General features: G+C 44.9%; 1 protein-coding gene across 6 annotated transcripts in view; it reads left to right on the top strand.

Moving 5' to 3' along the window:
• CABIN1 (calcineurin binding protein 1) overlaps window positions 1-21,611 on the top strand; it is a 223,083-nt gene extending 201,472 nt beyond the window's left edge. For all 6 annotated transcript variants that reach the window (XM_033954800.1, XM_033954802.1, XM_033954803.1 and 3 more), the window contains 4 exons: window positions 1,566-1,815; window positions 19,686-19,853; window positions 20,210-20,415; window positions 20,738-21,611. In XM_033954800.1, coding sequence (XP_033810691.1) covers window positions 1,566-1,815; window positions 19,686-19,853; window positions 20,210-20,415; window positions 20,738-20,878 — 765 coding nt within the window. In that variant the 3' untranslated portion in view covers window positions 20,879-21,611. The remainder of the gene's footprint in view (window positions 1-1,565; window positions 1,816-19,685; window positions 19,854-20,209; window positions 20,416-20,737) is intronic.
• The last annotated feature ends 317 nt before the right edge of the window (window positions 21,612-21,928 follow it).

Below are 21,928 nucleotides of genomic sequence, written 5' to 3'. Positions count from 1 at the left end.
CCCCTTCCCTTCCCGCGGTCCCGACAAACCTGCTATACCAGCAGCATCTGCAGCATTGTACACACGCTGCTTCGGGGCCTTCACTCTGCTTCTGTGCCAGAGTAAATCAGGGCAGTAGAAGGCCCCGAAGCAGCGTGTGTACAGTGCTGCTGGAGTCGGGACCGCGGGAAGGTTTCTAGAGAGTAGCTGAACAGGTCACCGGCAGTCAATGAAGGGCTGCTGTCCTCGGGGGCAGAGCACGCTAAACAGGCTGGTTCACGGCTTTCTTTTGCCATTGAGTCTCTGTGTCGCGTCATTGATGACATCATTAGTGACGCGGCAGAGAGACTCAACTGCAGGAGAAAGTCGCGAAGCAGCCTGTTTAACGTGCAGCGATTGCCAACGCTGGAGGGAGGTTTGTACCGGTATGTGCAGAAGCAATATGTCTCTCCCCCTCCAGTATCTGTGCAGCATTATGCGGCGCATCCTCCCATCCTGAGTCGGCCACAGCGCTCGAGTCTGTTTCTTGCTTTGTCTAGCCGCCGCATACGCACTCTGGCCACGGACCTACAGATCACGGATTAGGGATTACAGATCATGCAGGTCTGAGTGCGCATGCGCGGCTAGCGTTTTATTATATAGGATTGTTTTTTACAGACTTTGACTCCTAGGGCAGGCGCTCTGCACCGAAATGCAATTCTGTGTTGAGTCTTTTTAGTGGATGCATATATATTTTAAGGTATAATCAGATCTGTGTTTGATATTTATCAGTGAGGGCAGTTCTGACAGAACTGGAAACTGAGAAGGAGTTAGTTAAAAGTTCTGAACCAAACAGAAGATCCAATTAAATCTCCTGATGCAGTTTAAGCTCTACAAAAGAATGTAAGAAAATATTCACAATACAATAAGAAGTAATGGCCGGTGTGATGGTTTGCTCAGTGATGCTCTGCACTGCTCTCTATGCAAGACCTGGCTTCCTATTGACTGACGCTCTTGCTTCTCTGGAGACCTGAGTTTTTCCCAGCTCACTAATGACATAAACTTCCATTTTAGAATGCTAGTGTAAAGCTGTAGATTTGCACCTAATTTTAGGTGTGAGCACTTGTGCCATATCAGACCGGTGTAAGTGTTTCTGCCTAATTGTTGACAGTTAAGTGTGTAAATCTTTGTATTCTATAAGCTGCATGCCAAAACCCTAGGTATGCCCCTGACCCAAACATACTCCTCCCACATCCATGCCTCCCTAGAAGTTGCATGAAATGGAATTGACAAGTGCAACTTGGATAATGATGACTAAGGGCAGTTCTGCTCACAAAGATGCTAATTGGGGCCAATTAACACCAATGTAAGCAAATAATTGGCTGCTATCTCTAGTTGATAAGCAACTATCAAATTAACTGCCCTTATTCTATAACTTGCAGATGCAAATTTATGATCTAGGCATGAATTTGGGCACACAAGTTTATAGAATCCAGGTGTAAGAGGAAACTCTGGTTGATACCAGACAGATTTCAGAAAGCATCAGATCTTCATCCCTGGCCACGATTACTTTAGATATGAACTTAATTTGTTTCCTCTGTTTTCAGTCAACAGGAGATGCACCAACAACTCCAAAGCACACAAAGGACAGCAAAGAGCTCTTCTTCCCACTGACCCCAGTATCTGTGCAGCTTACTCCTCTACAGCTGGACGCTGTGACTTCTGAACCCCTACTGAGGCTCAGTGATCTGCACTTCAAACCCAAACTGGTGTCTTCCTGTTCCTCCTCAGCTGCTGCCTCACTGCCTCCAGCCCCGCAAGTGCAAGGTGCCTGTGGCATGGCATACCTTGCTCATGGTATGTGTCCTGTCTGAACTCTGGACATGCATGCTAAGCAATCAATAGTGCTACTGGATCCTCTATTGTATTTTTAGCTATGTGTCCACTTTTTCAAGCAGGTTAGAGTGGCCGTACAAGGGGATGAAACCATTGATAAAGCGCCAACACAGCATTTCTCAAAAGCTCTCTCATCCCACTGGTAGCTTGTCAGCATTATACTCTTACACACACATTCACTCACTCACACTCTCTCTGTAGTTTTTAATTTTTTCCTCCTGCATAGGCATTCAACTCTGGTCTCCTTATCTCAAGAAAAATATAGTGGCGCTAGAAAAGGTTCAAAGAAGAGCTACAAAGATGGTAAAGTGGATGGAACTCCTCTCGTATGAGGAAACTCTAAAATGGTTAGGGCTCTTCAGCTTGGAAAAGACAAGGCTGAGGGGAGATATGATTGAAGTCTACTAAATCCTGAGTGGAGTAGAACGAGTACAAGTGGATCGATTTTTCACTCTGTCAAAAATTACAAAGACTAGGGGACACTCAATGAAGTTACAGGGAAATACTTTTAAAACCAATAGAAGGAAAAATATTTTCACTCTGAGAATAGTTAAGCTCTGGAGCGCGTTGCCAAAGGATGTGGTAAGAGCGGATAGCGTAGCTGGTTTTAAGAAGTTTTGGACAAGTTCCTGGAGGAAGTCGATAAGTCTTTTTTAGCTCTCTTTGCAAATCCACTTCTCTCACACCATTGTTGACCTGCCTAGATGCCCTAGGGTTGCAAGGTAATGTTCTTTCATGGTTCAAAGGGTTCTTTGGATTGAGATTCTGTCAAGTTAAGTCTAACAAACAGCTTTCCTTAGCTTGGAAAAACCCTTGCAGGGTCCCTCAGGGTTCCCCACTCTCCCCCACATTATTTAATAATAATAATAATTTTATCCCAGGACAAGCAGGCAGCATATTCTTAACACATGGGTGACGTCACCGACGGAGCCCTCGGTACGGACCTTTTTAACTAGAAGTTTCTAGTTGGCCGCACCGCGCGTGCGCGAGTACCTTCCCGCCCGACGGAGGAGTGCGTGGTCCCCAGTTTCTTCGTTTTCGCGGAGCGAAGAAGACGCGTGTGTTTTTTCAACGGCCGTTGAAACCACTTTTTTGCCTTCCCGCTCGCGCTTTTTTCCTTAATTTTTCTTATTTTGCCTTCGGGTATCTTTTTCTTTTGCTTTGTAAAAAAAAAAAAAAAAAAACTTGCTTTTTTTCGACTTTTTTCGATTTTGCCCCGGCGGGGCCTGTTGCCATTATACAGGCCTCGGGGTTCGATTTTGCGGAGGCCATTTTCCCCTTCATGCCCCCGCAGGTCGGTTTTAAAAAGTGCCAGCGGTGTGCACGCCCGATCTCCATCACTGACCCACACAATTGGTGTTTACAGTGTCTGGGTCCGGAGCATCGGGCGGACTCCTGCACCCACTGTGCCACTCTTCAAAAGAGAACTCTTAAAAACCGAAGAATTCAACAAACTCTTCTCTTCTGCTCCGGGTCGGTGATGGACTCCTCGACATCGACAGCGGTACCACAGAAATCGGCACCGTCTACTTCGACACCGCCCGACCCCACATCGGCGTCTCTGGCGCCAGGTAAGCCGGCTAAGAAGCCTTCCTCTTCCCTCGAGCGCCCTCCAACTACGGTGGCGACGCCGACCTTACCGGCATCGCACCGATCCCGCAAGCGCTCCGCCCCGATCTCGGTGAGTGCCTCGTCATCGGCCTCCTCATCGCCGGGGCGTGGAGCGGCATCTAAGGAACCGAAGAAAAAGAAAGCGGTTCCGATGCCACCCCTCGATGACCGTATCTCGGCCATCTTAAAAGTTCAGCTCCAGGAACAGTTACAGCAACAACTCGAGCACCTGTTGCCCACTATCCTGGCACCGCTCCTTCCGGTACCAGACCGGCCCGAGCCCCGTACCGAACCACCGGTATCCACTCCTTTGGTACCTATCAACACCTCCATGCCGGTTCTTTCGGCTGAGCAGCTTCACATCAATCCAGTGGTTCACTCCCATACCACATCGGATCCTCCTCGGCACCAGGCAGTGCGTCATTCTTCCCGGGACCGGGATCGACGCCGGTCTTCCTCTCCTGGTACCGTCTCGGTGCGCTCTGGGAAATCTTTATCCAAGACCCGCCATACCGCACCTTCCACCCCGGTGTCTCGACATGCACCAGAAGTCCGAGACCCTGACTTATGGGAGGAATCCCCTCTCGGTACCGAGGAGGATCCCTCCTCATCTGATGAGGACCCGTCGGCACCCGATGCCACCTCCAAACCGGAACAGTCCTCATTTTCGAAATTCCTCAGGGAGATGTCTGCAGCCTTGTCCCTTCCTCTGGAATCAGACTCTAAAAAATCTCAAGCCTTCCTGGAGGCTTTAGATTTTGAACAACCTCCTAAGGAGTTCCTCAAGCTCCCCGTACATGACATCCTACGGGAGACTTTTTACAAAAATTGGGAGAACCCCCTTACGGTACCGGGGGCCCCCCGTAAACTGGACAATCTCTATCGAGTAATACCTATTCCAGGATTCGACAAGTCTCAATTGCCCCATGAGTCCCTTCTTGTCGAATCCACCTTGAAAAAGACTCAGGGCTCCAGTGTCTATGCCTCTACCCCTCCTGGCAGAGAGGGTAAGACCATGGACAAGTTTGGCAAGAGGCTCTACCAGAATGCCATGCTGGCCAACAGGGCAAATAATTATTCATTCCATTTTTCATTTTACATGAAACATTTGGTTCAGCAGCTGTCCGCCCTTCAGAAATACCTTCCAGAGCGCAAGGTTCCACTGTTCCAACAGCACATCTCTGGCCTTCTTCAATTGCGCAAATTTATGGTCCGCTCGATATACGACTCATTCGAGCTCACCTCTCGTGCCTCTGCCATGGCTGTAGCCATGCGCCGCCTGGCCTGGCTGAGAGTCTCCGACCTGGACATCAACCACCAGGATCGTCTAGCCAACGCCCCCTGTCTCGGGGATGAACTTTTTGGAGAGTCACTAGATTCCACCACCCAGAAACTCTCCGCCCATGAAACCAGGTGGGACACCCTGATAAAACCTAAGAAGAAGGCTCCGCCTGCCTGTCCTTATCGACCTCAGTCGTCTTACCAACGCAGGTTCTCAGCCAGGCCACTCAATCCGCCTCCTCAACAACCTCGGCGGCCCCGTCAACAACAGCACCATACCCAGGCTCGTTCTCAGGCCACTCAACCCTCCAAGCCTCTCCAGCCTGCTAAGCAATCCCAGCCCTTTTGACTCTTCTCTCCAGGGCATAGCCAGTCATCCACCTTCGCTACCTCTTCCACAACCAATCGGAGGTCGTCTCACCATATTCTCCAGCCGTTGGGAGGTCATCACATCGGACCAGTGGGTCCTCAACATCATCCGCCACGGCTATTCTCTCAACTTCCAGACTCTTCCATCAGACAACCCTCCCGTAGAGTCTGCTTCACACTCATCTCAAACCCCCCTCCTCCTGAGGGAGGTTCAATCCCTCCTCCTTCTCAATGCCATCGAAGAAGTACCTCCAGATCAAAGGGGTCAGGGATTCTACTCCCGCTACTTCCTGGTACCCAAAAAGACGGGAGACCTCCGTCCCATTCTCGATCTCAGGGACCTCAACAAGTGTCTGGTCAAGGAGAAGTTCAGAATGCTCTCCCTTGCCACGCTCTACCCTCTTCTTTCTCAACACGACTGGCTATGTTCCCTGGACCTCAAAGAGGCCTACACTCACATCTCCATCAATCAGAATTCTCGCCGCTACCTGCGGTTCCAGGTGCTGCACCACCACTATCAGTACAAGGTGCTACCGTTCGGCCTCGCTTCCTCACCCAGGGTCTTCACCAAGTGCCTCATTGTGGTAGCGGCCTTCCTCAGGTCTCACAACCTCCAGGTGTTCCCCTACTTGGACGACTGGTTGGTGAAAGCACCTACGTCTCAACTTGTGCTACAGGCTACTCATCACACCATCTCTCTCCTCCACCTCCTGGGGTTCGAGATCAACTACCCCAAGTCGCATCTGCTTCCCACCCAGCGACTTCAATTCATTGGAGCCATTCTGGACACCACATTAATGAGGGCTTTTCTCCCCTCCGATCATCAGCAGACCCTGCTCCACCTCTGTCGTCAGGTGCTCATGCATCCCTCCATTCCTGCCCGACAGATGATGGTCCTCCTGGGTCACATGGCCTCGACGGTGCATGTCCTTCCTCTGGCACGTCTCCACCTTCGCACACCTCAGTGGACTCTCGCCAACCAGTGGTCACAGACTACGGATCTTCTTTCTCATCCCATCTCTGTGACATCATCTCTTCAGCAATCTCTCCAATGGTGGTTGAACTCCTCCAATCTTTCCAGGGGTCTTCTTTTTCATCTACCCCCTCACTCTATGACCATCACCACGGATGCCTCCCCCTATGCGTGGGGAGCTCACCTGGGAGATCTACGCACCCAGGGACTTTGGACCCCACAGGAGCGTCGTCATCACATAAATTTCCTGGAACTCAGGGCCATGTTCTACGCCCTCAAGGCTTTCCAGCATCTTCTCTGCCCTCAGGTTCTCCTCCTGTGCACAGACAATCAGGTCGCCATGTACTACATCAACAAGCAGGGCGGCACCGGATCTCGCCCCCTTTGTCTGGAGGCTCTACGCATCTGGACCTGGGCCACGGACCGCAATCTCTTTCTCAGGGCGGTCTATATCCAGGGCGAACAGAACTCCCTGGCCGACAATCTCAGCCGCATTCTTCAACCTCACGAGTGGATGTTGGACCCTCCGACTCTGCTCTCCATCTTTGCTCGATGGGGCACTCCGCAGGTGGACCTCTTTGCAGCACCTCACAATCATCAACTGCCCCTCTTCTGCTCCAGACTCTTCTCTCCTCACCGTCTGGCCCCGGATGCATTCCTGCTCGATTGGAGGGATCGGTTCCTGTATGCATTCCCTCCTCTTCCTCTGATGTTGCGGACCTTGTCCAAACTCCGCAAGGACAACGCCACCATGATTCTCATCGCTCCTCGGTGGCCTCGCCAACACTGGTTCTCCCTCCTGCTCCAACTCAGCTCCAGGGAGCCCATCCCTCTTCCTGTGTTTCCTACTCTACTTACGCAGCGGCATCAGTCTCTACTGCATCCCAATCTGTCTTCGCTCCACCTGACAGCTTGGTTTCTCTCGGGCTGACCTCTCCAGAGAATCTATCTCAACCGGTCCGCCTCATATTGGACGCCTCCAGGAAACCGGCCACCCTCCAATGTTACCATCAGAAGTGGACCAGATTCTCCTCGTGGTGTCTCCGGCATCATCAGGAACCCACCTCCTTAGCGATGGAAACTGTATTGGAATATTTACTCTCGCTGTCCAATGCTGGCCTCAAAACTACCTCTATCAGAGTCCACCTCAGTGCCATCACTGCGTTTCATGAGCCTATTTTCGGAAAACCCCTCACGGCTCATCCTCTGGTTTCCAGATTCATGAGAGGGCTCTTCAATATCAAACCGCCTCTCAAGCCTCCTCCTGTCGTCTGGGACCTGAATGTGGTTCTCTCAGCACTCATGAAACCTCCATTTGAGCCTCTTGCCACAACTTCGCTCAGGCTCCTTACCTGGAAGGTGCTCTTCCTAATTGCCATCACCTCTGCCAGGAGGGTCAGTGAACTGCATGCACTAGTTGCCGACCCACCGTTCACTGTTTTTCACCATGACAAGGTTGTTCTGCGTACCCACCCTAAATTCCTTCCCAAGGTGGTCTCGGCTTTTCACCTTAACCAGTCCATTGTGCTGCCCGTCTTCTTCCCGAAGCCGCACTCGCACCCTGGAGAACAGGCGTTGCACACGCTGGACTGTAAGCGTGCCCTTGCTTACTACCTTGATCGTACCAGAGCTCACCGTACATCCCCTCAGCTATTTTTGTCTTTCGATCCCAACCGTTTGGGTCGTCCTGTCTCCAAACGGACACTTTCAAATTGGCTTGCTGCCTGTATTGCATTCTGCTATGCTCGGGCCGGTCTCTCACTGGAAGGTGCTGTCACGGCCCACAGAGTCCGAGCTATGGCTGCTTCTGTTGCTTTCCTCCGTTCCACGCCCATCGAGGAAATCTGCAAGGCTGCCACTTGGTCCTCAGTTCACACGTTCACTACTCACTACTGTCTGGATGCCTTTTCCAGACGGGATGGTCGCTTCGGCCAATCGGTGTTACAGAATTTATTTTCATGATGGCCAACCATCCCCCCTCCCTCTTTGTTAGCTTGGAGGTCACCCATGTGTTAAGAATATGCTGCCTGCTTGTCCTGGGATAAAGCACAGTTACTTACCGTAACAGGTGTTATCCAGGGACAGCAGGCAGATATTCTTACGTCCCACCCACCTCCCCGGGTTGGCTTCTTAGCTGGCTTATCCTAACTGGGGACCACGCACTCCTCCGTCGGGCGGGAAGGCACTCGCGCACGCGCGGTGCGGCCAACTAGAAACTTCTAGTTAAAAAGGTCCGTACCGAGGGCTCCGTCGGTGACGTCACCCATGTGTTAAGAATATCTGCCTGCTGTCCCTGGATAACACCTGTTACGGTAAGTAACTGTGCTTTATTTCTTATATACCGCTGTACTGTGAAGTTCTAAGCGGTTTACAGTAGAAACAGATCTATCTTCTCTGGAGTTTCATTTGAACAAACTGGGCTGTAGACTGTTTAGTTATGCTGATGACATTACGATCATCATCCCATGTAATACAGCTATATCTCATATTACCCAAATAATTGAGTCTATACTGAAACTGATGGAATCATGGATGCGAGAATTTAAATTCAAATTAAATCATGATAAGACCAAATTCTTTGTTGTGTCTCCACCTAGAATTTTACATGAACCATCAATTACTATAGACTCAACACTCTATAAGATCAATCTAACGATTAAAATATTGGGAGTTGTTATAGATCAACACTTGGCCATGAAAAAGCAAGTAGATGCTGTGATGCATTGTGGAAGCTGCATACCATAAAATCATATTTTGAGTTTCCAGCCTTTAAACTTTTAGTTCAGTTCTTACTTCTAAGTCTTCTCAACTATTGTAACAGTGTCTATTTGATATGTACCAAGAAAGAAATGGATAGGCTTAGACTGATTCAAAATACTGGGGTCAAATAAATTTATGGTCTAAAGAAATATGATCATGTGACTCCTTTCTACTATGAGTTGCATTGGCTTCCAGTGGAGGCCCGTGTTTTGTTTAAGCTAGGTTGTCTTTGTTACAAAGTTGCGTATGGTATTGCTCCAAACTAAATGACCAATAGATTTCTCATAGCATTCCATAAACATAGGAGAGAATCACATGCATTGTTTAATTTTCCATCTGCTCAAAGTTATAAGAGCAAGAAATCCTTGGAACACTAGCATTTCTATGACAGGGAATTTAGGCCACTGTTGCGTAGTGCTTGCTTTTACAAGCACTTTAGAACTCAATTGAAAACTCATCTTTTTCAAAATATTTAGCAAACTAATTTAAATCATCCTTAGGTTATGTTATTTTTAATCTTTTGTTCACTGCATTGAACTTAGGGTTATACGGTTTATAAGTACTATGTTATGTTATTCTCCATGCAGACCAAGCAAACACGAAGTATGGAAGGCTATGTACAGAAAAAATAGACCACAGTGGTTCTCCGCAGAGATCTCAGAACTAGTAAGGCAAAAGAAAAAAGCTTTCGTAAACTACAAACAATCACAACGACCGGAGGCTAAAGAAACCTATCTGGCCAAATCCAGAAAAGTTAAAACGACAGTCAGTGAGGCCAAACTCCGGATGGAAGAAAACATAGCTAGGCAGGTAAAGAAAGGGGAGAAATCTTTTTTAAATATGTTAGCGATAGGAAGAAGAACACAAGCGGTATTAGGCGCCTAAAGAAATCTGACGGCAACTTTACAGACTCGGACGCAAACAAAGCAGAAATATTCAACAACTACTTCTGTTCAGTCTTCACCTGCGAAGCATCAGGATCCGGTCCTCAGCTACAGACAAAGGGGAATTTGGAGGATCCATTCCGGGACATGGAATTTACTGCGAGCGAGGTCCACCAAGAATTATCAAAATTAAAAGTAAACAAAGCTATGGGCCCGGATGATCTACACCCTATAGTACTTCGAGAACTGAGGGATGTCCTGGCAGAGCCGTTAGCTGTGCTCTTCAATCTTTCCTTAAGCGAGGGAAAAGTTCCCCTGGACTGGTAAACTGCCAATGTTATCCCGCTCCACAAAAGGGATGCAGGTCAGAAGCTGAAAATTATAGACCGGTGAGTCTCACATCATTAGTGAGTAAACTCATGGAGAAGTTGATCAAGAATAGATTGGACACATTTCTGAATGATGAAAGATTAAGGGATCCCCACCAGCATGGCTTTACAAAGGGAAGGTCTTGTCAATCCAACCTGATAAGCTTCTTTGACTGGGTAATGAAAAAACTGGATGAGGGTGAGTCCCTGGATATCATGTATTTAGACTTTAGCAAGGCTTTTGATAGTGTTCCACACCGTAGGTTATTGAACAAGATGAACTCGTTAGGACTAGGAAAAACACTGACAGCATGGGTACAAGACTGGCTTAGCGGCAGACTTCAGACAGTAATGGTGAACATCAAAAGTGACCAGTGGAGTGCCACAGGGTTCGGTCTTGGGCCCGATGCTATTTAATATCTTTATTAGAGATCTAACTCAGGGGCTTTGAGGCAAAATTACATTATTTGCTGATGATGCTAAACTATGCAACATTGTGGGCAGAGCAACAGAACCTGATAGCGCAACCGGGCCCAGCATTATGGAGCAGGACCTGCTTTTGTTGGCAAGGGAAGAAGTGGGGCCATTGGATGATGGAGACAAAAAAGGAGTGGTAAAAGAGGAAAAAGAGATAGCAGACAGGTTAAATAAGTTCTTCACGTCAGTCTTCACGAGGGAGGATACATCCAATATTCCGGAACCGGAGGACATCGTAAATGGGGATCGGGATGAAAAGCTGGTCCAACTAGAGGTAAGCCAAGAGGATGTCCTCAGGCAGATAGACAGACTAAAGAGCGACAAATCGCCAGGTCCGGACGGCATTCACCCAAGGGTACTCAAGGAACTAAGGAACGTAATAGCAGAGCCACTTCGCCAAATATGTAACCTATCCTTAAAAACTGGAGAGATCCCGGAGGATTGGAAAATTGCAAATGTCACACCCATCTTCAAGAAGGGTTCAAGGGGGGACCCAGGGAACTACAGGCCGGTGAGCTTGACCTCGGTCCCGGGAAAAATGATGGAAGCACTGATTAAGGACAGTATCTGTGAACACATAGAAAACAATGGACAGCTAAAGTCGAGCCAGCACGGCTTCTGCAAGGGTAGGTCATGCCTCACAAACTTATTGTACTTCTTTGAGGGGGTAAACAGACAGGTGGATAAAGGGGAATCCATTGACATCATTTACCTTGACTTTCAAAAAGCCTTTGACAAGGTACCGCACGAAAGACTGCTTAAAAAGCTGTGGAGACACGGGGTGCAAGGGGAGGTCCACCGATGGATCAAAAACTGGCTGGCAGACAGGAAACAGAGGGTTGGAGTGAAGGGCCATTACTCAGACTGGCATGGGGTCACGAGCGGAGTTCCGCAGGGGTCGGTGCTGGGACCGCTCCTGTTCAATATATTTATTAATGACCTGGAGGCGGGAACAAATTGCGAAGTTATTAAATTTGCGGATGACACCAAACTCTACCGCAGGGTTGAAACCATGGAAGACTGCGAAGATCTGCAAAAGGACCTAACGACGCTAGAAAAATGGGCCAAAAAATGGCAAATGAACTTTAATGTAGGGAAATGCAAGGTCATGCATGTAGGGAAAAAGAACCCGATGTTCAGCTACAAAATGGAAGGATCACTGCTAGGGGTGCTACAGAGTTATGCATAAAAGATGGGAACTCCAGGGAGGGAGGGTTTTTGATTATCACAAATGTATGAGATTTTATAATCACGGTCAAATGTTTCAATAGTTTTCCCCTTCAATTTACACCAACACAGAGGTTAAACATTTAAATATTTCTACTTATTTGTTGCAACTAAAAAGAAAATCAATAACAATTGAGGTTGAAAGAAAACTATATAAGTATGTTCAACAATTGTTGTTATCAGATGTTGTTTAAGAATAGCCTTACTGGGTCAGACCAATGGTCCATCAAACCCAGTAGCCCGTTCTCACGGTGGCCAATCTAGGTCACTAGTACCTGGACAAAACCCAAGCAGTAGCAATATTCCATGCTACCGATCCAGGGCAAGATAATTTACCACTCAAGTGTGATCAAGTTTACATTGATAACATCATTATAGTTAATGATAATATTCAAACCTTTCAGATTAATATCAACTTTATTCTAGGATTTCCAAAGCCTTAGGTAAGTATTTGACTAGGTGACTTTTAAAACCAAAGAATGTTTCTCAGTTCCAAAGTTCAATAAAATACAAAAAAAAATGTATATCTATGTGCACACAAAAATAAAATATTTTAAATTTCCTGTTTTTCCTGGTATCACCGCTTTCTTGAGCTAGGTACCGCTGAGTCATTGTCCTGTCTCCTGTCTGGAACCAGCAGTTCCTCTGAAGATCCGGATGTTTTCTACTATCCTATCTTGCTGCTTCCGCACACGGAGCCTAATAGTATATCAGGACTACTGACTGGAAATAGCTCCGCAATGCAGAACCTCCTTGTACTGCCTTAATCTCTCTGCTTCCCTGTAGCTCATAATAATGATTCTAAGATTCTTTTTTTAAAAAAAAATTCTTTATTCATTTTCAAACTTACAATAAGTGTGACATATGTTCAAACAAATTAACAATAAATACATCACTTAATAATCATCATTGGTACAAAACATAAACTCTTATCACCCCCCCTTCCCACCCTTTCCTACCATATAATCAAATATCTTATAGAATATGTAATAGTAAAATAACTCCCCCTCCCCTGGATAATGATAGAGTTGCTATTATGTGCAAAGCTTCGTGCTGGAAAATCTGTTTCTCATCTCTCATCTCCCTGCAGCTCACAGGCTCTTTGCATGGGGGCAGCCCTCTCAGCACTTACTAATTTCTGTTTAAAATTTATAATCTTTTCTTCCTGTTACAGCAGGGAGCTTGTCTGACTTACACTGCTGCTCTCCTCTGCTCCCTGCTATTAGCCCACTACGCAGACATTTCTTAGCCAACCAATAGGCTGCAAAGGAGGCAGGATGAATAGCTTAGGAGACACCAACCTTCTGTCCTGCTTTCCCCTGTAGCCTATTGGCTGGCTAAGGAATATCTGACCAATGATGTCTCCTATTCTGCTGCCTCCTTTGCAGCTTATTGGCTGGCTAAGGAATCCTAATCTACTGCGTCCCTTGCAGCATATTGGTTGGCTAAGGAATGTCTGACCAGTAGACTGCAGGAGCATTACGTGCAGAGACAGTCTTACTTCCTGCTTTCCTCTTTAGCTGTACATCAGGAGGATTTTAAATATGATGTCTGAGCAATACTGCAAAGAATATTGGGGGGTGCTATTATACCCACGGAGCTGGCACCTATGTTTGCAGTGGGCCAGAGAGAGTTTCCTTCTGAGTTCATAAAATGTAATGTGTAAGCAACCTATCATCCTTGGAGGTGAGTTGGTCGTTTAGAAGAACTTGGTGGCTTATATCCAGTTCCTATAACTCTATCCCGGGGCTTTGGAATGACAACGTAGGCCACATGCTTTTTGTTGATTACTATGTATGATTTTACAATTGTTGCACCTCTTGATGCACCTTTTTATGACTTTTTTCATATTGTACACTGCTTTGCACAGCTGTTTTTATTTGAGAAAGTGGTTTATAAAGCGATAAATAATATGGCTAAGTATCATCCAATCTATATAAAAATTAAGACATAAAGAGAAATCAATACTAGAGCATGACACTGACAAAATTCATCACTGTTTCTGTCCCCGCAGATAACCATGGGAAACCATCTCCATGTCATTCTTTAAGGAGAGAGGGGAAGAATCAGAGTATGAATGAGCACAACCACTGACCCTCATGTCTTGCATTGAAGAATGCTGGTGTAGAAGGACTGAGGTGGATATAGACACTAAAGAATGACACGGGATTGTTTCCTGTGGTTATCCGTGAGGATGGGAATGGTGATGAATTTTGTCACCGTGTCATTCTCTAATCATTACCACATCTTCTATCCAAAGTAAATAAAAATGAAAAACTTGTGTGCTTCAGCCTATACTCTATAATTTTTTAAAAAACACATCGGTTCTCAGAGGACAAGCAGGCATAATATTCTCATGTGGGGGTGACACCAGCTACAGAACCCAATACGGACACCACCAAGTGCATTGTCACTTTAAATTTTGTAAGCAGTGCCCATACTGCGTGCATGTGCACACTAATGCTCTCCCGCTCAACATTGGCTTGCGAGACCATCAGCTGTTTGTTTTCCATAGAACTGAAAAGCTGTGTTTTCAGTTTTCTCTTCTTTTCTAATTTTTTTGTGCCTTCCTATCCTTCTTTTTCATTTTTTTTTTCATAATTATTTGTTTTTATCATGTTCCAGTATTTATCCTGACTTTGGTTTATTTTTGTCAACGTTTTGGTTTTGGCCTTCATGCCACCTTAAGTCTTCTTTCGTACCTGGGAGCATCAATCAGTTACAGGATAATTTTCACTTGAGCTCAGCAGGCCATTGAGTCCTTTGATTTGGTATCAGTTTATTTCCCCCTCCATGTCAAAGACAGTACCGAGCAGACCATATCAGTCTCTGACCCACATAATTGGTGTGTTCAGTGTCTGGGTTCTGAACATCAGGACATTAACTGTGCCTCTATATGCAAAAGAAGTCGCTCAAAGCCCAGAATCTTCAGTTCGAAAAATGTTTCAGTACTGCATCACCATATGATGGAGGGCTTGGAACCTGACATTTAGCCTCCAGTGAACCCGACATTGATGCCAAGTACATCAACATTGCATCCAGAGCGTCGGGCTTCTTGCAGAGGCGAGATTTTATATCATCTTCATCGATGCCTCAAGTATCAAAGGATGAAGTACAAACATTCTTCCCCTTCTAGGCATGTCACTGCATCCTCCAAAGTGCCATCTTCCTCAACGCACAGTAAGTGCTGACACACAGATAACCATTCTCCTTTCACTGAGATGATGTCTCCTCATAGGTGTGCCTTGATATCGAGGTCTCTCACACCACACCAAACGGTACAGCAGACTGCTTCCAAGCTGATCTCTTTTCTGGTACTGACTCTCTAGGAGGTGATCCAGGCCATGCTCAAGAGCAAGGTCTTTCGGAACTTCTGTAGTCGCAGTCTTTACAGGTATTAAAGGTTTCCGTGCCTGCCTCAGCCTAGCCTGAAGCTATGTCAGAGCATTGATCAAGGATGAGGTCACACAACCCTGCTCAGCATTGGAATTGGCATGGACTCACTTGACACATGCATCATCATCAGTGAAGGAGATATCTCCTGCTTCAGAACATCGATCTGTATCTTGATGCACAGTTAACACTCCTCTCGACGTATACTTCCTGATTCCTCTAGTAGGGAGTACTTTAAGGAGTGTGACTCAGATATCTCCAACCACTCAGATGAGGAGTTGTCAGAATACTCAGCAGAAGAATCCTTTTTTTTTTTTTTTTAAACAGTGTTTGGGATTTTAGACTTGGAGTATGTGGCCTTGCTGAGTGTTGGCTGTTCTGTTTTTAATGAAGTTCATTTTCTAAACTTTTATGTGATTGCTTATGCTTGGTATGTACACTAATTTGGCCTGTTTTTTTCAGAAAAGGCAGTATAGAAAGTCCTCAATGAAGCACATCTCCATCAGAAAGTATATCTTTTACTGGCTTTATAAGGCAGATGGGACAGGTTTTGCCCATCAAAATGAAGACTGAGAAAGAACCTTGTTCTGAACTTTTTGAACTTCTTGATTTTGAAGAACCACCAAATGTGAATACATTAAGGTACCCTAACACAAAGACATGAAAGAGTCTTTATTTAAAAACTGGGAGACTCCCCTGTCAGTCCAGGTAGCTCCTAGAAAGATAGACACAATGTACAGAATTCAAATGTGTCCAAAATTTGACAGAACTCAACTTCAACGCCACTCATTTAGTTATGGAATCTGCTCTGAAGTGTTTACACAGCTCCCGATCTTACACTTCTGCTCCTTCGTGCAGAGTAGCCAGCACATTAGACTATTGGCAAATGCATTTTCCAGTCTTCTATGCTCCTTAACAGAATTATGGACTACCAGTTTTACATGTCCACTTACTTCAAACTGTTTACTAAAACAATTGTTAGAATTTGAGGAATTTCTCCCCCCCCTGACAATTTAAAGCAATATCAACAATTATCTTAAAACTTGCTCACTACTAGGAAGCTCATGGCTAGTGCAGTTTTTGATGCTTTTGATGTTTCTTCTCAGACTTCTGCAGTAAACAGTGCACATTTAGCCTGGCTTTGAGTTTCTGATCAAGACACTTTAGTTCAGGAATGCCTTTCCAATGTGCCTTATAATGGAGATAACCTGTTTGGAGAAAAAAAATTGAGGAAGCCACAAATAAGATCAAAAACACAGTCTTTATCTAAACCACAAACCTCTCAAATTTCATCATCCAGAAGATATTCTACCTCATCCAGATGTTCATATTACTATAACGCTAAACACTGTTACAATCAGCCACCTCCTTCATCTTCTAGAGGTGCTGCTTAACGACCCCACACAAGGAAACAGAGACCACAGAAATCACAACCTTAATCTCAATCCAAACGGCAGCAGTCCTTTTGACTCCTTTCTGGAGAGCATTGTCAATATTCCCCTGCCTCTTCCTCACAATCTTCCTGTCAGAGGCAGATTAATCTATTTTCACTAACAAAGGACTCTTATCCCAACAGACCAGTGAATGCTTTGAGTTGTCACTCACAGCTACGCTTGCTAAGAAAACCTCCAAACCACTCACCAAAAGAGTCTTCTTTCATCTTCTTCCAGAAGGCCCTCCTTCACCAAGAATTCTCAGCCCTTCTCCAATTACATATGCAATAGAACATGTTCCTCTGTATGAGAGGGGCTGAAGGTTCTACTCGAAGTATTTCCTGATAACCCAGAAAGATCATAAGCCTTATTGAAGGAGGAGTTCCTAGGAGTTCTACACAAGGTCAAGCTTTTCTACCACAGCAGAGAAGTGACACTCGTGATTCACCTGTGCCAAACAATTTCCACCCTTTCATGCATTGCAGCTCATCAGATGCTACAGCATCTAGAACACATGGTGTCCTCAGTATATGTTGCTCTGTTCGCACATCTTTACCTCAGAATCACACAATGAACCTTGTCAACCCAATGGCCTCAAGCCACAAAATATCTGTCTACTCTAATCCAAATCACCTTGGACCTAAGACACTCTCTGTTCCTCACAACTTTACTTGAGGTCTTCCCTTTCAGATCACCACCACCATCAAAAGCTCCTAATCACAAATTCTTTGATGTTAGGATGGCGTGCTCATCTGGATAGCCTCTATACTCTGGGAGTATGGTCTTACTACGAACAAACCCTCCACATCAATCTAGAACTATGAGCAATTGGCAGTGCTCTTAAAACATTCCAAGACAAACTCCCCAAAGTTGTCCTTGTTCAATCAGACAATCAAGTCACTATGTTCTATCTGAGCAAACAAGGGGCACGGGTTCTCACCCCCTTTGCAAGGAAGCAATCCAGATTTGGACTTGGGTGACTACTCACAGCATACTTCTCAGAGCAGTTTATCTAGCGGGGAAGCAGAATGTGTTATCAAATAAATTGAGCTTCAACCCACAAATGGTCTCTCAGCACAACCATATGTGTCAGATTTTCTCCAAATGGGGGACACTGGATATAAATCTCTTCACTTCTCCCCACAACAACAAACTTCTGTTTTTCTGCTCTAGACTATATACCTCTAATTGCCTGGCATTGGATGCCATCCCCAAGCGCTCTGTCCCCAGCATCCATACAACCCTCAAACAGGTATGATTTTGTATATTAACTTCATCAAACTCCATGGTGTATTGCGGTATACAAATAAAATTTTGTTATGTATAAAAGGGCCAGTGTTCCACACATGAATCCAAAACAAAAAAGAGTGGAACAATAGTCTCTGGATGTAACAGGAGTAGTTGGTAGATTAAAAGTTTATTTAAAATGTCCAAATATATGAAAGCATCAAGGTTGACAATCCATGTACCACCAGAAGGGGATGATTCATCGCGGCCGTTTCATCACAGCCACGCTTAAACGTCCTGCAATGAATCATCCCATTCCACTCTGGAAATATGGGGGATCCTGATATGTCGAACTCAAGCCTTCCATTTCAAGCTTTTGGTACAACCTCAAAGATTCGGTTGCCTGTGTTTTTATGTCTTCCGGGAAGATAACTGGATTATCTTTCAGATGTGTAAGTAAAAGGGAAGCAATGCTCTGTAATGGATAAACCAGGAAATAAGTGTTGATTAACTGTTCAAAATGCTCCTTTATGTCAGCAACAATTACTGAATCTGTTGCAGTAACAGTCAAATGTTTGAACAACTGTGCACACATTTAAAGGACATTGCAGAGGGTAGGCATCTTATCAGTAGATAAGACTCTTGTTGCTGCATCAAAGGTGGACAAGACACAAATTGTGTCATTTAATAGTGCTTCTAGAAGGACTTATCATACACAATTGCCTCCAATATGTATTGTACTACAATTGAGCTCTCAGATCCCTGCACTGCTTACAATTGGGTTCTTGAATCAGCTATAGCAGGTACTAAATATCATTCATTGAGCTCTATGCATCTTTTCTGTACTACCAATCAAACATAAAGTGCTTAGTGAAATAAATAGGAAGAATTTTTCATAGAGCTCAATGAATGATACCAGCGCAGGGATCTAAGAGCTCAATTGTAGTATTAATAATACATATTGGAGGCAATTGTGTATGATAAGTCCTTCTAGAAGCAAGTTTGATAAGTTAAGGACTTTTTTCCATTGTGCATAATTTAGTGCTTCATTCAAATCCAAAAGAAGCCTTTTCAGTTTATCACCATACTCATCTACCAGTTGTTTAAGATGTGTTACGTTTTGATATGATGGAGAGCAAGCAAAACAAAAAACTGCAGACTTTGTACACGATGCAGGCAGACTTTATTTATAACAAGTAAAACATTAGATTAAAAACCTTTTACCAGGCAAGGGACCCAACACGGTCCGTGTTTCGTATAATCTTCATCAGGGGTCCAATAAATAACGTGCTGAGGAAATCTGAAATGCTGGTGTACAATTCAGTGTACAAAGATCAATGCTGTCTTGTTAAAATGTTTATTTTATTTTTATTTTTCCTCTAACTCTACTTTTCACTTCTCTATTACCCTCCAGGTACTTTAGTTAGATTGTGAGCCTTCGGGACAGTAAGGGAATTTTTCAAGTACCTTTCTTATTTCTAATCTTAATGTATATTTTCTGTAAACCGCTTAGAACCTAACGGATGTAGCGATATATAAGAAATACATTACATTACATAAGAGGAAGAGTAGTGCATATGGCAGTAGATAAAGATTACACTGAGATCTGGAATTGTTTGAGTCTCATCTTTATTTATTCTTTGTTCCGGTCATATGGAGTGCATTCTTTGCACATTTTGTTTCTAGTATGATTCCTAATTCAGACCTTCTTGGATTATCCCTGCTTGTGTATATGCTGTAGCAGAAAACCTAAAGTAATGTGGTCTCAAGGATAGCGACACCCTTTCCTTTTTATTACTGACTGACCTGTCATAATTTTGTTTTTTAGCCGAGGAGGAAGAGTTGGAGCGACCCCAGGAAACTCATGGGTTTCAACAACAGGAATCCCAGCTTTGCCAACAGATGAAGATGGCAGCTGTTGCTTCATCTTCAGAAGCAGTTCACTGGCAAGCTGAAACTGTGACCAGTACAAGCTCAGGGCATTGCTGCAGCCAAGGTGAGAAATTGCATGCCTGCTATTTTGTCTAGTACTTCTACAGAGAGACATTTCTCATGTGAGAAAATGGAATCCATACAGGAAAACAAGTGAGGATGAAGTTCACTAAACAGCCAGTCTGTTACTCTGCTGGATGGAATCATACCATACTTTGCATTTAGCAGTTGAGGAAGTGGGGGTTAAATGTGCCTGCTCATGAGAAGGGAGAGGGAGGGGGGATAGTGGATGTACTGGACTAGAATTGTGCCTGTGTAGTTGACTGCTGTGTTTTACATACAGTACATATAGGTTGCTAGCTAGGTACTGTTAACATGTTTCAGCTGCATGACTGATGTCTTTTAATCCTCTTCTCACAGATTCCAGTTCCAAGCCAGAGTCAGAATACAGTGTACAGTGTACAGACAGTACTAAGATCAAAACTCGCATTCTTCCCAACATGCCAAAGCTTTTAATCCCATCAACCATCACCAAATTTCCCCCCGAGATCACCGTTACACCACCAACCCCCACATTATTGTCTCCTAAAGGCAGCATTTCAGAGGAGACCAAGCAAAAGCTAAAGGTAAGAAACCATACAGGAGTCAGGATCAACTGAAGGAAACTCCATAATGCTGAAAAAAAAAAAATTGTGTAGGAGCGCTGGCTATGAAGCACCTCTCTTCGCTGCAGTCCCAGCCTCTTTCAGCAGGAGGCACTATAGGAAATTGCATAACATGTTTTCTGTGCAGTCCTAGTGTCTCTTCACAAGATGTAGGGGCCTTGAGCATGAAAGGAAATTGTGTCACAGTGCTAGCTATATGGATGGGGTACAGATGAGGTTCAGGATAAAATCTGTGGTAGGCTACCAAAGGTCTCACTGCCATCTTGTCTTTTATTTGGAGCAGTCTGCTATCCTGTCATCCCAGTCAGCAGCTAATGTGAAGAAAGAGAAGCTCAGTCAGCCAGCCCTGGAAATCCTGGAAACCTCGAGCCAAGAGTCCTCACAAGAGAGCGACACAGATGATGATGATTACATGGACATCTGAGGGAGCATGTTACTGCCAGTCATCTGTTAGTCACACTGAGACTGCCCTTCATCTCCTCCATCACTGCTTTGTGCTGTCTTACCATTAACTGAAGAGGAAGGCTTGAAGCCAGCATAAAGACATAGCCTTGAGCTTGGAAACTATATTACAGTTAAAACAAGGACTTAGTATGCTGGAGAATTTGCTGATATCTGCACTCCCCATTTTGTGTTTCTTACAGTTGGACATGCAAGGGAGTCTGTCAGCAGCTTTCTGGGGGATTTACATGGAATGAGGGTCCATTAGACTTTGGAGCAGGTTAGACCCTAAAGTGGAATTGGGTGGAGTTCTGAGGAAAGTGGGTGTCTTAGCTATTCCCATTCAGTGGCAGAGGACAGTTGTATGAGCAATGGTTAATGCCTCTCTCCTGCCTGGCTCACACAAGGGATCTGATAAAGAGAAGAAGAGGCATTCAACCCCAGCACCACTTCAGAAAGTCTGGATTTTTATAGAGATTGGTTGCTCACAGATTTATAGACTTTTTTTTGCTGTTGTTGTTTGCTCACAAGTTATTTATATTGGGAACAAATTTGGTCTTTTTTTTCTACTGAATGTTAACTTTTGTAAAAGGAGTGCAAACCCCTCTTTGTTTGCTGATGGCTTACAATATCAGATTCCCCCAACACTCAAGAGGGGACCATCACAGAGCTTCATAGTAAAACTGTTTTCTAATAAAGGTGAGACTTTGTCTTAATGTGTGTATCTTTTTGTAGCATTTCATACTGAACTCTGTTTTCCTAGACACTAATGTTAACAATTTTCATTCTTTATTGCTTTTCATTATCACTGCAGAGAAATTGTCATAAGCACAGGTGAGCACCTCACTTTTAAAAACAAAGATCAGGAATTTGGCAAACTTGTCTGCCTTGTGCTACTGATTGGATTTATAAACTATGGTAAAAGACGTAGGAGCCAGATACTAACAGCCTGATACGAAGTATGACTGATTACTGGGCAAGTCAGAGTGAATACTCAGAGTGAGGGAGCCATGTAATTCAAAGGGAAGTGGGG

The sequence above is a fragment of the Geotrypetes seraphini genome, chromosome 8 (genome assembly GCF_902459505.1).
Source record: "Geotrypetes seraphini chromosome 8, aGeoSer1.1, whole genome shotgun sequence".
NCBI lineage: Eukaryota > Metazoa > Chordata > Amphibia > Gymnophiona > Dermophiidae > Geotrypetes > Geotrypetes seraphini.
Note: the sequence above shows the minus strand (reverse complement) of the source record. Positions and strands in the feature narration are given on the sequence as shown.